Genomic DNA, 15,610 nt, shown 5'->3' with positions numbered 1-15,610 from the left:
AGTCTCTCTCCCTCTCTCTCTCTCTGCCTCTTCACAATAAGTAGCTTAAATCCAGTTTCCAGACCTTTCAGAATTGCACTGAAGAGTGACATAACAGCCCGAGGCGTTTGTGTGCGATGGAGTAAAATCTGTGTGTGCTTCGGTGTGTTCGAGTGCCAGCAGATCGTGGGAACACTCACGGCTGCGGGGCAGATTGGCGGTGGGAAGCTGGACAGATAATTTCTTAGTCATCTTCTTAATGAAGACCACTGAGCTGTGAACACAGAGCCACCAGGCCTGTACGTGCCGCTCACTCGCCGCTCGCCGCCATTAACCAACCCTGTCTGATGAAGAGCAGCGAGGATCTGGCTTCCAGGAATCTGCTGCTTCTTCTTCGTCTTCTTCTCCACTGCAAAAACTCAAAATCTTTTCAAGAATATTTGTCTTATTTCTTGTCAAAATATATCTAATTATACTTAAAATAAGACTCATCACATTAAAAGTAGCTTGTTTTTAGACACTTTTTTTTTAAATTTTTTCAAGCAAATTTTCCACTTTAAATAAGTAGAAAAATCTGACAGTGGAGTTTTTCTTCCTTATTACAAACACAACAGACTTGCTTTCACTGGCAGATTTTGCTACTTATTTCAATTGAAAATTAGTTTGATACAAGTGAAAATGATCTAAAAACAAGTAATTTTTTAGGTGATGAGTCTCATTTTAAGTGGAAAGAGATTAGTTTTGACTAGAAATGAGACATTTTGACAAGAAATAAGACAAATATTCTTGGAAAGATTTTGAGTTTTTGCAGTGCAGTGCTTCAAAATCTTTCCAAGAATATTTGTCTCATTTCTAGTCAAAACTAAACTCTTTCCACTTAAAATAAGACTCATCACCTAAAAATTTACTTGTTTTTAGATCATTTTCACTTGTTTCAAACTAATTTTCACTTGAAATAAGTAGGAAAATCTGCCAGTGAAAGCAGGTTTTTTGTGCTTGTAATCAGAAAGAAAAACTTATCAGATTTTTCTACTTATTTCAAGTGAAAATGCTTGAAATAAGTAGAAAAATCTGATAAGTGTCTAAAAACAAGCTTTTTATGTGATGAGACTTATTTTAAGTATAATGAGATTGTTTTGACTAGAAATAAGACAAATATTCTTGGTAAGATTTTTTTGCGTACGAACTGATGAAGCCCCTTGGATAAGAGGCGAAACGTCTTCCCAGACAAATACAAGTCCAGTTGCCAACGATTCAATTTGCCCAGAAAAGAACGATGACCTGGATGAATGAGAATATCCAGAGACTTGGTAAGATTTTGAGTTTTCGTTGTGTTCTTCTTCTTCTTCGTCTTCATCTTTGAATTCTCACTTGTCAGAGAGACTGGAGTTAAGTGCTTTGGCGACGGGAGGCACCGCAGCTCTGTGAAGTTAACCAGACATGACCAACCAGCTGGTCCTCATCCTCCAAGTGTTTTGTAAAACTGACAACTGTCCAAGTTTGTGTTCAAGTGCAACAACGTCTTCTGGGCCTCGGCCGCTCTCATTAAGTCAGAGCAGCAGGAAGGAAGTCGATCTGAGCAGAGGAAGTGAGAAAGTCTGAGTTTGTCTCCGAGCTTTTTAACCGCGACAGCTGCAGAGGAGCAGGAACGGGATTAAAGATGGAAAAGGGACCGGTCTGGGGACACAATAAAGTGGGGACACATTAAAGCGAGGGACCGGTCCGGGTCCGGGTCCGGGTCCGGGTTTAGTTGTTCCAAAGATATTCAATATACAGAAAGATGAGAGGCTGCTCCAATGATAGAAATGGTGACACTTCCTGTCTCTCTAAGTGGGCGTGGCCAACCGTCACCACCTCGTCTGTGATCGTGTGTGTGGATTTATACAATTTGTAGGTAGATGAAAGTGAGATGTTTGTATTTTCTTATGATAACATTACATATTTACACTACTAACAGTCATATTTAGCATGACGAAAATTAGTTTTCACAGGAGTTTGCGGCCGTTTGTTTGACGTTGCCTAGGAGATCTGAGCCAAATCTGGCGAGAGTGTGTCGTAGAGACAGAGACAGGCCTTGAACAAAGTGGATTTTCTCCTGATGTGTCCGTCTGAAAGTTGCCATTTTGGTGTCAAACTGTTCAGAAGAGATGTGGCTTGTGAAAAATGAGTCCAAAATTTACTTCAGTGACTGTGGGGAGAAAGACTAGACCATAATCTGTGTTCACGTTAAATTGTCCCATTGGAGTCAATACACTCCAGGTTGCCTCTGGTCTCCCTAAAGGGGCGTGGCCGAGCAGAAGCCCACGTTACATCATACAGGAAGCTGACTGGTCATGGAAGGTCTTGGTTTATAAACCGTCTTTGGCTTAGCATTAGCCTTTAGCCTTTAGCCTGTCACTTTACTATGTTCCCTGGAAACACTTCCTGTTGTGTTGAGAGTTTAAAGTCAAACTGATGAAGTTTCTGAATCTGTAGCTATGTCTGTTCTCAAGCTGCAGGGCCACTGTAGTTTTAAGACTCTAATATTTCTTCAAATTTTAAAGATTTAAAAGCCTAAACTTACACAAACTGAAGCAAAATACTTTTTTATTTTAAATGTAAAATTAGAGAAAGTGATGAGAAACTTCTCCACCAGGCAACTTCGGTTTCTCCAGAAAGAAAAAGGTGAAAAAGTCAAAGATACAAACACACAGATTTGTTTTACCGCTAGATGCTAGTACAGTAGCTGCTAAAGGGAACTTGAGCTCAGCCTAAGACGACAGCAGCCGGCCCGGCAGCGTCGCTCTGCTGCTGCCATGAACACATCACTGAGCTGAGCCGCTAACGGCGCTAACAACAACAACAACAGTAGCTAACGCCCTTCTTCATCAGCGCAGCCAGTTAGCGTAGCGTGTTTCCCTGGTGAGAGGGAAATGAGCTACGCTACGCTTCAGAACACACACACACACACACACACACACACACACACACACACACACACACACACACACACACACACCATGCCCCGGGTGTCCCTGCTGGTTAGCCTTAGCTCTGTGTTAGCGGCTCAGGCAGAACTGGTTGGTTTTGTGGTGGTTGATGATGGTTGATGATGATGATGATGATGATGATGAGGCTGCAGGTCACTCTGACAGCCTCTCTGCTCTCCGTGCACGGATGCATGAAATCAAACACTCCCTCAACCAGCAGTAACGTCTACACTCGATTTATATCACAGCAGAACGAGGCCGCGGCTGAAGAGACGTTCAAACGCCACCACATCTTCATCATCCTGCAGTTTCTTTTTTTATCTAAAGACACAATCATTAAAGTTTTTACACAAACCTGGAGCTGTGTTTGTAGTTTATACTACAAAGTAACTCATTAACACATTTATAATTTATTGCTGCAGATGTTAATCTGAAATGTTAATAGAAAACAAAATGTATTAAAGCTCCATACAGTATAAAGCTACTGTATTAAAGCTCCTTCAAAATAAAGGTAGATTAAAACTTTTTTTTAAAATAAAGATAGATGTTTGAATAAAAGCTCCTTCAAAATAAAGGTAGATGTTTGTATTAAAGCTCCTTCAAAATAAATGTAGATGTTTGTGTTAAAGCTCCTTCAAAATAAATGTAGATGTTTGTGTTAAAGCTCCTTCAAAATAAAGGTAGATGTTTGTGTTAAAGCTCCTTCAAAATAAAGGTAGATGTTTCGTGTTAAAGCTCCTTCAAAATAAAGGTAGAAGTTTGTGTTAAAGCTCCTTCAAAATAAAGGTAGATTAAAGCTCCATACAGTATAAAGGTAGATGTCCTTGTGTAGTGTTTGTGTGCATTGCTATTGTGTGTGTCCCTGTGTTTGTATTGCATTGTGTCTCTCAGGTGATCCGTGCGTCAACTCTCTGCTGCTGGAAACACAAACAAACAGTGTGTGTGTGTGTACTGGGAGTTCATAATTTTTCCCTGGAGATGTGACAGGAAGGAACTCATCATTTAGCTGCATGAGGACAAAACAAGGCTTTAAATCATCTAATAAACAATATTTCTTAGTAACAATAAGGAAGAGCCCAATGAAATAGGTTCGAGTCCGACCCACTTCACCATACGACACATTTGCATGTTTATATTTCAACACTTTCAACAGCTTTTAACTTGAAAAAGAATGAAAAGTCACTGAACAACAACTGAATCCGCAGTGTAATGATTAATTGATGCGTCCAGGAAACGCCTCAAACTGATGAAGATGTTTCCTGAGCTTGTGTTTTTGTTTTGAGCTCTCGGGGCCACCGTACACAGGAAGTGGAGGAGACCAAACACGGAGCTAAAACTGATAAATAATCAAATATTTGTTTATCTCTGAAATCTAAAACGTCAAAACTGAAGTTAAGAAAAATAATTTTACTGATGATAAAATTAAAAAAAACTGTCAACCTCTCTTTCTCTCCGACTGGTTTATTTTGTGCAGTCGAGCAGAAACACCATCAAAACTACACAGCAAACATAATGAGGTCCTCTGGTTTCGCTCTGTGTGTGTGTGTGTGCATGTGTGTGCATGTGTGTGTGCATGTGTGTGTGTGTGTTGGGCAGGTTCTGCCTTCGGGCGATCGACAGGAAGTGGGACAGGAGAGGAGAGAGAGGAGAAACAGAGGACGACAGAAAGAGACAGAGTCTGAGAGTCTGAGAGTCTGTCCTGATGAACTGAACCAGATCCTTCAGTCACAGTTCATCCAATAGGAGACAGAGCGTGTGTGTGTGTGTGTGTGTGTGTGTGTGTGTGTGTGTGTGTGTGTGTGTGTGTGTGTGTGTGTGTGTGTGTGTGTGTGTGTGTGTGTTTCATTCAGAGACAGAAAACAGGATTTATTTAGTGTTTACAAGACAAAACAGAGGATCACATTTTTTGGTGGCATTACTACACACACACACACACACACACACACACACACACACACACACACACACACACACACACACACACACACACACACACACACACACACACACACACACACACACACACACACACAAACACACAGACACACACAGACACACAGACTGCACAGTGTGTATCTATCCCTGCAGCTCAGCTTCCAACATGTTACTAAAATAAACACCTTTTACAGTATTTTGAAGTGAATACAGAAACAGGAAGTGTTAGCGTCAGAGTTAGCTCGACTCAACGACGTCAAACGCTGTTTCTTGTTTGTTTCCTCGTCTCCAACGACGACGACGACGAAGCATCGTCGTCATCTGAACCCAGACCTGGGTGGACGTTTAAGTGGATTTAAGAGGATTTGGATTCGATAATCTGATTCAGTTCTGGATTTGGATTCGATGACCTGCTGCTGACCTTTGACCCCATACTGCCATGAAGTGGATTCACATGAAAACACTGATAAACCAGGTCCAGGTCCAGGTCCAGGTCCAGGTCTGGACAGGCTGCAGGGAGCTAAAGTGTGTGCAGTGGAGTGGAGTGTGTGAGCTGCTCACAGATAACAACAGCAGCAGCTTTTCAGCAGCGACACATAAAGGCCGCTCGGCCCCCGGGAGGCGGCGGCCATCAAAGAGCCGAGAAAGGAAAGAAAAAGACGATCTCTCTGCTTTCAGAAAAAAGAAAAAAACTCTAGATTTAATGCATCGACTGAGGAGACGAGGAGATTTAACAGACTCAGAAACGCTACCATCACAGTTTCTTGATTTTAAAATCAACATCCAGTAAAACTAACTATTAACATCTAACATTCACATATATATTATAAATATCACATAGGATATTTCACCCTGTGAACTGTAAATCACAGACTACTGAGACAATCTGCTGCTTAATAATTAATAATTCTAATAGTTTCAATGTTTATATTAAGAGACATTGTGAAGTTTGTCAAGATTTCCCATTATTTAAATTTTCTTCAAAACTAAACACAAATGTATGAATCAAAAACAAACATAAGACGATTAAATGATGTGTTGTAACAGACGCTATTTTTCTGTTTTCCTATGTAGTAATTTCACTTTTCTCTGATTGTCCTTAAGCTCCTTATATTAGTGTAGCACAGAACTGTGTTACCTCAACTGGATGTAACCAGAAAAAAAAAGTAAACATTTAAGAAATGTGGAAATAACAAGATTATTTGCCCTATATTTTAACTGGATTTTATTATTAGGCCTATGTATGGTTGTGAAAAATAATTTTTTTTATTCTTCTTACATGTTTTAAATGTAAAAAAGAGTGTTGCTTTGGCTTTTAATTAGCACTTGTATATGATTTATCTCTAATCCTTTTATAGTTTGACAGGTTTGTGTTGATGCAACATTTCATTGTGTTGATTTATTACTGATGACTGACTCTGTAGCTTCATTAAAAGTGTTTCCACAGACTCAGTTATTTCTGCTGAGTGAGATCTGGCAGTAAAAGACTGAAAGCAGTTCCTTTTTTTCTTTCTTTTTTTTAACACTCTCTGCTGTGACCTTTGACCTCTTGCTGATCCAGAGCCTGTTGTTTTTAACTCTCAGTGGAAGTGACCGACTGTAAATGTAATTACACCTCAGTCGACTACAGTTGGTGAGAGACGAAGAGGAGGAGGAGGAGGAGGATGAGGATGAGGATGAAGAGCAGTCGCAGTGCAGCAGAAACTTGACACAAAACACAAACTTGACACAAAACACAAAACTCCACAGGAAATCAAAGAATAAAGCAGCTGCTGTTTCCATGACAACGGCTTCGCTCAAGTCAGACACACACACACACACACACACACACTGTTCAATGTATCTATCAGGACCTGGTTTATCTTTGTGGTTCATTTTCAAACATGTTAATAGTAAGTAAGTAAACACGTTTTATTTTGAAGTGAAAAGAGAAACAGGAAGTGATGACAGAAACCGTGTTTCCATCCACTTGTTGATGGTTAGAGTGGGAGAGAGCCCAAAAAAATTCCAGATTTTTTCTATTTCCACACTCCTCCCGGCCACAATTTACACTCTACACACATGATTTTTTCCAAATTTGTAGACAAACTTGTTCTGTCTCTCACAATGTGCTCAAAATATCAGAGAGACCTACAGAATTTGAATTATCAGCCTCTAAGTGCGGCCACGTCTGTCTCTGCTCCTCATTGACTCCAATACAAAGATTTTCTGAGAGAAGCAGAACGGACCGATGTTTTAAACTCGCAAGTGTCTCCAAAATATTTACTGTAGAAACACCAAAATCACAACAAATGGTTCAGGAAGTCCTTGTGACGCTCACGGCCTGTGTTTTTTTCTGATAGGAGCTACCGTTTTGTCAGAATAAGCCCAAATGTGAGACCAGTGCAGAGGCAGAAAATCACTCTTTTTCTCAACGTTTCTGTCTGCCTCAGCCTGGGGGGCCCCTATCGTCATGGCAACCACCTCAAGTTGCCGTGGTAACATCTGAGCCTCAGGCCAGAGCTCGTTAAGGTTCATAAACAATCCACCTGCCGCTCGTTAACATGTTTATAAACACGTACGCTAAATCAGACTGACTAGAAACTGGTTGGTTGTTATGTGTTATGTTTATGTTATACAAAGCGTGTCCCTTTTCAGCTCAATACGGGACGCGTTTTGTTTCTAAATACAGGACGATTCAGTTTTTCAAGGGATGGATTGAAACCCTATCACCTAACACCATACTTTTAAGCCAACACCTGATCCGTTTCCTTTGCTCCTGTGAACAATCATCAACCTGTTGTTTATATGCTCTGAGCATAAAATACAACTCATCTTCCTTGTATAGGGTTAGGGTTTGCATCCATGTTTTTCCCACACTACGACTTTACAGCACATCAACACAAGGAAGTCGGACTTGCCAACTCGGAAACTCGGATCTTCTGACACCACTTGAAGCAAAAGTTCAGAGTTAGCTCGTCTGTTGTTTTAAGCTATTTCCCATGACACAATAAGCTTCTGCCTGGGCTTCGTTTCTCGACAGGACAGTTTATATTTTCATAAATTCATGTTGAGATATTCTCAGATAATATTTAAAGAGCAGATCTTGTTATACTATTTATATTTGGTGACATCTTATTTGAGATAAATGTCTCACCAGCTGCAGAACCCAATCACAGTTAAATACAGTTTGAGTCTGATGTCTGGGGACAAATCTGCCACAGACGTCATAGAAATAAACGACTGCAACACATTTAAATCTGCTCGGACCGGTGGAGGAGGTTTTTTTTTTTTTTTTTTTAAGCTTCTCCATCCTGAGCTGAGCCCAGAACTCGTCTCCATCCATTACAGTGTAATGGTGCGTTGGCAGGTTTCCACTGTAACTGCAGCGGCTCCGGTGCCAGTGGTGATGAACAGGCCGATGCATCAGACTGGGCCCACTGACAGTGACATTTCCTGCAGCCAGCGCTAACCCAAATAATACTGCTGTTCCCAGATCTGCCCTCAATCTGTGGCTTCATTACTGACAACAGATGCATGTTTGAAAGATGGCCGCCACCAGGGACGGCTTCATGTTGGTTTAACGAGCGCTCAGAGCCAAAGAGTTAATGACAATCGGGGTGAACTGAAGTGGGATGATTTTTTACTGTTTCTTTCTTCTCTGACTAAAGTTGTCAGATGGATGTAGTTGAGCAGAAGAATGAAGTAGTTTGCAATTTGATGCACACAACTGAACTTACTACTTAGATGTACTTTCCAGCTTTCAATGTAGACTCCATGATTAGCAAACATTAATGTGACTTGATGCTCGGAACTCTGAATCTTTCGTTTCGTCTTCAAAGTGTTCGAGACACACCAGAATAACCAAAAACATGTTGGAACTTTACATTCAAAGTGCTTCATGTAGCTTAGACATTACAACATTACAAAGAGCAGAAAAACAATTAAGATTGTATTTTGGCATTAAAAATGCAATTAATGGATGTTTTACCATTGACGGTGTGGTTCTGCATGGGATTGTTGTGTGACGTCAGACAACTGATTCTCAAAGAAGTTGAGGAAGATTTTTTTCTCCGACACGAGGTGGCATTTGATCTCACTTTTTCACAATAATTTACACTTTTTCAGGTGCAGATTGTTGTGACGTCACACAACAATGTGCACACCGTCAATGGTAAAACATCAATTAAATGCATTTTTATTAATGCCAAAATACATTAAAACGTTATGAAATATACAATATTTACTTATTGTTACATTTTATCTACTGATGTTGTGGAACACAACAAATTCATGTTGGTATTTCTCTTTGATTTTAAACGATCTGTTTCATTGTTTTAACTGAGGAAAGAGATCTCCGCACACTTAGATCTATGCAATCTCACTTTATTAAAAGCAGAGAGCAGAGCATACATCTGATGAAGGTCGTTTGAGACCAAAAGCAATAGCTTTTAATAAAGTGAGATTGCATAGATCTAAGTGTGCGGAGATTTCTTTCTTCAGTTTGGACACTTTTGATGCCTCCAGCACCTTAGCAAAGAACCAGCCGGGTGAAGCGGCAGCCCCTTTTTGCATATACTGTTTCATTCTTTTAAAATGTGTCCTTTGTAATGTTTTAATGTCTTAGCTACATGAAGCACTTTGAATGCAAAGGTTGTCCTGGTCCACTATGTTTTTGGTAATTCTGGCGTGGTGCATCTCGAACGCTTTGAAGTCAGAAATCTGAGTTTTCAACTGGGAGATTCAGATTTCAGAGTCGTCTCGATTGCAGCATAACTTAAGGCTCATCCTGACGAAGATCTATGCGATTGAAACGTTGATCCCTAGCCTATAATAAACACTTGAGGAGCTTTAACAGTGTGCGGACTTCACCCTTTTTTCTTCTTCAAGTTTTGAAACTACCTAACATCCATCGACACAGCTTCAATCAGAAACTCAGAGGGGTGAGAAAATAATGGAAATGAAACAAAATGCTGCTGCTGCTAACAACTTTTACGTACATGTCAGTTAACCTCTAGTGAACCAAAGACGGACTCAGGTGAGGTGAGACGTTCAGGTAACGTCAGGTTAAAGGAATGATTCTCCCTCACAGTTCAGACCAGCTTTAAACTCAATAACCAACACATTGTATCTGCTGCTTTCCAGGACATTAATCAAAGACTCTGCAGAAACAATAATTTAACACACGCACGCACACCAACCGCGCACACACACACACACACACACACAGCTGTGAACCTGCAGTCAGCTGTGAGGGCTCATTTGGCTCAAACACAAATGTAACACTCCTATCAGAGAGCACGAACCAGCTGAGGCAGCATCCAGCTTTTCAATTAGTGTGACACACACACACACACACACACACACACACACACACACACACACACACACACACACACACACACGGAGCACTGCAGGCTGCAGCTGACTGGCCGGCTGTAGAAACTGTCCAAACACGCCTGCTGCTCCGATGACTCATAGCCTGTTTAGTGTCGGTGAATACGCCAGGTGTGTGTGTGTGTGTGTGTGTCCATGTTGGGATGAATGGATGACCTCGCTGAATCATCTTCCTCTTCTACTCGCTCCAATTTGCTCCCAGAGAAATTCCCTCCTCCTCCTCCTCCTCTGCCTCTTAAAATGTAAAATCAACAACTAACTCATCTGTAACAACGACTTGGCGTTGAATTAAACACGCCCTCTTATATCACCGAGGTGTGTGTGTGTGTGTGTGTGTGTGTGTGTGTGTGTGTGTGTGTGTGTGTGTGTGTGTGTGTGTGTGTGTGCAGTTGCAGCCTCAGCATCACTCAGGACTAATGACTTCAAACCCTGAGCCACCAGAACCAGTTATCCGCCTCCACTCACTTCCAGCAGGGAAATGAAGGGAATTAATGTTGCTAATGGTTTTATCTGAGCATTACAAATACAAAAAAATGGTCCCTGAATGCATCACTGTGTGTGTGTGTGTGTGTGTGTGTGTGTGTTATCAAGACCCACAGACACACACAGATCACAGTCTGACAAGAGGCTGTTTGTTTACCCTGAATGCAACACAACAGCTTGGACCAGAGCGGTGGTGTTGCATTCACTGACCACCAGTTGAAAGCAAAAACACAGAACAAACTGCTACACAATCAGCGACGACAAATGAGCAAAGTAATTCCCACCTTTAAACTAAGAGCTCAAAGAGGAATCCAATGATTCAATGATTTTGGTAAAATACCTCAAATTAGGTCTGTGGTTAAAGGGATAGTTCAACATTTTGGCAAATTGGCCCATTGCCATAATCCCTATAGTCATAGCAGTAGGTTCGTTACCTTTAATTGTCGGTGCAAGCTATTTTTAGAACGGCGGAGCAGAGCCGTGAGCTGCTCAGAGCTACGCTACGGAGGCTCATTATGGGATTTCTTGGTTTCCCTCATCAAACTCATCAAATACACAATCCAACAACTCCACAACGCTCTGGTGGACAAGTTGTGACCTGCACATTCACCACACTATGAGATAATAACACAACGTTACCAGACAGAGTTGTTTTAGAGGTAAATACAGAGACTGTTGATGAAAAACTGTCCCTGAAGGCAACGTGCATCAGCAGTTTTGCATTAATTTACCTCTAAATCAACTCCATCTTATAACATTTCCACCTAAACCAGATTGAAACCAAAACCAGGAGCAGAGCAGACTTTATTATACAACTGTCAAGATCATCCAGATCAGAGGTTTCTGGGTGTTTGTTTGTCTCTGAGCTAAATGTTTAATTAGCTCCTGTAGCTCCATAAACGGCACTTTAGGCTTTAATGGGAGTCTCTTGTTTTTGTTTCTCTCTCCATGATTCCGCATGAGGCTTTTGTGGAAACACGACTCGTCTGTGTTTGAGACGTTTGTCACAACAAATCCACAGAAAAGAAAAAACCCAGAGGCTGTAATTATATCACTGTGATGATCTGTGACACAGCCGCCGTGTCCCGCTGAGTTGATCAGAGCTGTGATTTCTCCTCTCGTTCTCACCTGATCTCTGCTGCATCGGTTTAATGTTTGATGATGTTGGCACATCAATAAATATATCATAGGTACCCCTGATTTATCTTCTTTTGTTTAGATTTTTGTGGAAAATATCAGCTTAAAGTCTAAGAAATGCATTTAAACTGTACCACTGTTGTGACATCACAAAATGACACACACAATAGCAATGCACACAAACACTACACAAGGACTTCTTTTATACTGTATGGAGTTTTAATACAAATGTCTACCTTTATTTTGAAGGAGCATAATAGAAACATCTACCTTTATTTTGAAGGAGCTATAACACAAACATCTACCTTTATTTTGAAGGAGCTTTAATACAAATGTCTACCTTTATTTTGAAGGAGCTTTAAGGCAAACGTCTACCTTTATTTTGAAGGAGATTTAACACAAACATCTACCTTTATTTTGAAAGAGCATAATAGAAACATCTACCTTTATTTTGAAGGAGCTTTAATAGAAACATCTACCTTTATTTTGAAGGAGCTTTAACACAAACATCTACCTTTATTTTGAAGGAGCTTTAACACAAACATCTACCTTTATTTTGAAGGAGCATAATAGAAACATCTACCTTTATTTTGAAGGAGCTTTAACAGAAACATCTACTTTTTCAGATGTAATAGTTTTATTTTAACATATGAGGGTTTGGAAAAGATGGCGGCAATGATTTCGCCACTTTCTGCCGCAAAGAAGTTGGTGACCTTTGACCTCTTAGGGCAAATACACATAGTTGGACGTGAGAAATGACCTGTCCTGATCCTCAGAGGAAGAACCATTACTTGTTATTTAACTCCATTACTTGGACTGACTCTGTCACATACAGTGTACTTTGCTGGTCTTACCTGATGATGTCATCGTTGTGCCCCCGGTAGAACCTCTGGCTGTGCTCTCTGGTGTTGTAGACCACGCCCACTCCGGCCACGAAGTAGACCAGCTCCTTCCCGGCCGTGTAGTACAGGTTATTCCTGCACTGGTGGCCCCGGTACCCGTAGACCCAGTCCAGTCTGAGCCGGCAGCCCGGGGCGCTCCGGTCCGACATGCTCACTCATCTGGTCCTGGTCCTGGTCCTGGTTCTGGTTCTGGTTCTGGTTCTGGTTCACTCTGGTTCTGGTTCTGGTCTTGGATCTGCTTCACTCCCGTTTGTTAAAGATCCTCCAGACCAGATCAGCTGATCTATTATCCGTCCAAGTTTGTTTGCTCTATAAATCAACTGATGATCGATTCTTTCTGATCATTTTTAAATTGTTATTATTATTGATGGAGTTTTTTTTTAAATTCTCATTTCATTGTAAAATCTTTATTCTTCTGCCTTAAATAAATCTTTATTCTCCATCTGATTAATCAATATATAATATCGCTGCAGCTTCAATAATAAAATAACTTTATCATTATTACATCTCCTGTTATGGAATATCTCTAAACTGAAACCACACTTTAACAAACATATCAATAACTTTCTATTGATCTAGAATGTGTTTTTATCATACTCTGAGCCTCCGCTTCTCCCCATCTGCAGATTATTATATATTAATAATGAAAAAAATATCATTAATATAATAATTTTACTTGTGTAAAAGTAAATAAATGGATGAAGCTTCAGGAGTGGAGGAGAAGTTGCAGTGGGAATAATAAAAAAAAAAACTGATGAAATGAACAGAAGCGGAGGATTCTGCTCCTGGAAAATATTTAATCCTCCTCACACTAATCCTCGACCTCAGGACCAGCAGCCGCGGTTACTACGGCTCGGCTCCTCACCCCTCCATCCTCCTCACCCCTCCATCCTCACCCTCTCCCTCTCTGTCTCCCTGTCTCTCTCTGTGCGTTATAACGCAGCAGCCGCGGCTCATTCACAAAACCTGACGCTGCGCGTAAAATCCAGCAGCGGATAGTCCGGGGTGGTGATAATCCAGAGCCGCACCGAATAAAAGCAGCAGCGGATTATTTTCCTTCCTCTGTTGAAAAGATGAGCGGCCAGTTCCGGAGAAAGAGAGCAGAGAGAGACGGAGACAGGAGGACAGACAGATAGAGAGAGACAGAGATAGAGACAGAGCGAGGAAAACAAATGTTGAATCCCCGCAGATGATCCAACTTCAGCGGGCAGAGGAGGCAGGAAGCCCCGCCAGAGCACCGCAGCTCCGCGGCCGGATGACGGCGGAGGAAAGTCCTGATTCCCGGCAGGAGGAGGAGGAGAGCATCCTCCCGCTGCAGCCACAGACAGACAGACAGGCGGACAGGCGGACAGACAGACAGACAGACAGGTGTGGGCTCGGACAGACAGACGGACAGACAGACAGGTGTATCCGGACGGACGTGCAGGCGGACTCAGTAAGCCGGAGCTCAGACCCTAATGGAGACCCTCCCTCCTCCCGGAGCGCCGAGCCTCATCACTGTGATGCTTCCTCACTCGGTGTCGAGCCGAGAAGCTTCAGGAGAAACAACCGCGTCACACCTACTCGCTGCTTCCGCTCTGACCCTTCAGAATAAGAGCCCATTGAGTATGGCAAGCGGATTTAACATTTAAAAGCAAAGTTTGACTATCCGGAATTAACATTATAGATATCAACAACGTCTTTCTGACTAGTCGTAATTACATTTTGATCATTTTTGGAGAAATTATGAGATTATAATGGGTGTGTATTGCACGGAATGTTCGTGTCAGAGTGCGTGACATCATCAGTTAGACTGGGAGAAAGCACAGAAAAACTCCACATTTTTTCTCTTTCGACACTCGGCCCGGCCACAATTTACACTCTACACACATAATTTTTTCAGAAAATTGTAGACAAACATGTTCTGTCTCTCATATCATGTGCTCAAAATATCAGAGAGACTTACAGAATTTAAATTATCAGCCTCTAAGTGCGGCCACGTCTGTCTCTGCTCCTCATTGACTCCAATACAAATATTTTCTGAGAGAAGTAGAACGGACCGATGTTTTAAAACTGCCAGCGTCTCCAAAGTAAATATTACTGTAGAAACACCAAATCGTACCACATTTTTCAGGAAGTCCTTAGAGCAACGTCGATCTGTGTTTTGTTCTGATAGGAGTTACCGTTTTGTCACCGTAAGCCTTTTGCGAGACCAGTGCAGAGGCAGAAAATCGCTCTTTTTCTTGACGTTTTTGTCTGCCTCAGCCTGGGGGGCCCCTATCGCCATTGGCAACCACCTCAAGTTGCCGTGGTAACGTCTGATTCTCAGGCCAGAGCTCGTTAACTTCATAAACAATCCACCTGGCGCTCGTTTAAATGTTTATAAACAGAGACACACTAAATCAGACTGACACAGGATGCAGCTCATAGTCACACACACACACACACACACACACACACACACACACACACACACACACACACACACACACACACACACACACACAGGTAACCTAATGTGATTACAGCTCATCCATATCAGTGCTTATAGAAAGATGATCATGTGTCTGTCTGATCAGCTCTGTCTTGACCTTAAGATCGTGGGTTTGATTCCCATGTTGACAGAGATGGCAAAACCGACCATAGCTCCCGTGGGCCTTTCAAAATTTCCCAGAGGAAATTTTCTAGTTTTAAATGTTCTGTTGTTCCCCGTCATCTGTTGCTACCTGTGTTCTTGACTTTATTTTGAAGAGCACTTCCGGTGTGGGTTCGCTGTGTTGACGCAGACTTGACGTCGCTCGGACTTCGGGAGGAAACCACGACGCACACGGAGAGAAAACACCCCGGCGC

General features: G+C 41.7%; 1 protein-coding gene across 2 annotated transcripts in view; it reads right to left on the bottom strand.

Annotated features, from left to right (window-relative positions):
* The window catches only part of LOC310997906 (echinoderm microtubule-associated protein-like 6), a gene marked incomplete at both ends in the record, with an annotated part of 93,896 nt that extends 80,966 nt beyond the window's left edge, over positions 1 to 12,930 (bottom strand). For both annotated transcript variants that reach the window (XM_083987741.1, XM_083987742.1), the window contains one exon: positions 12,734 to 12,930. In XM_083987741.1, the coding sequence (XP_083843867.1) occupies positions 12,734 to 12,930 (197 nt within the window). The remainder of the gene's footprint in view (positions 1 to 12,733) is intronic.
* Positions 12,931 to 15,610: the final 2,680 nt, after the last annotated feature.

This window comes from Trachurus trachurus (assembly GCF_905171665.1).
Source record: "Trachurus trachurus genome assembly, chromosome: 15".
In the NCBI taxonomy this organism is placed as follows: domain Eukaryota; kingdom Metazoa; phylum Chordata; class Actinopteri; order Carangiformes; family Carangidae; genus Trachurus; species Trachurus trachurus.
Note: the sequence above shows the minus strand (reverse complement) of the source record. Positions and strands in the feature narration are given on the sequence as shown.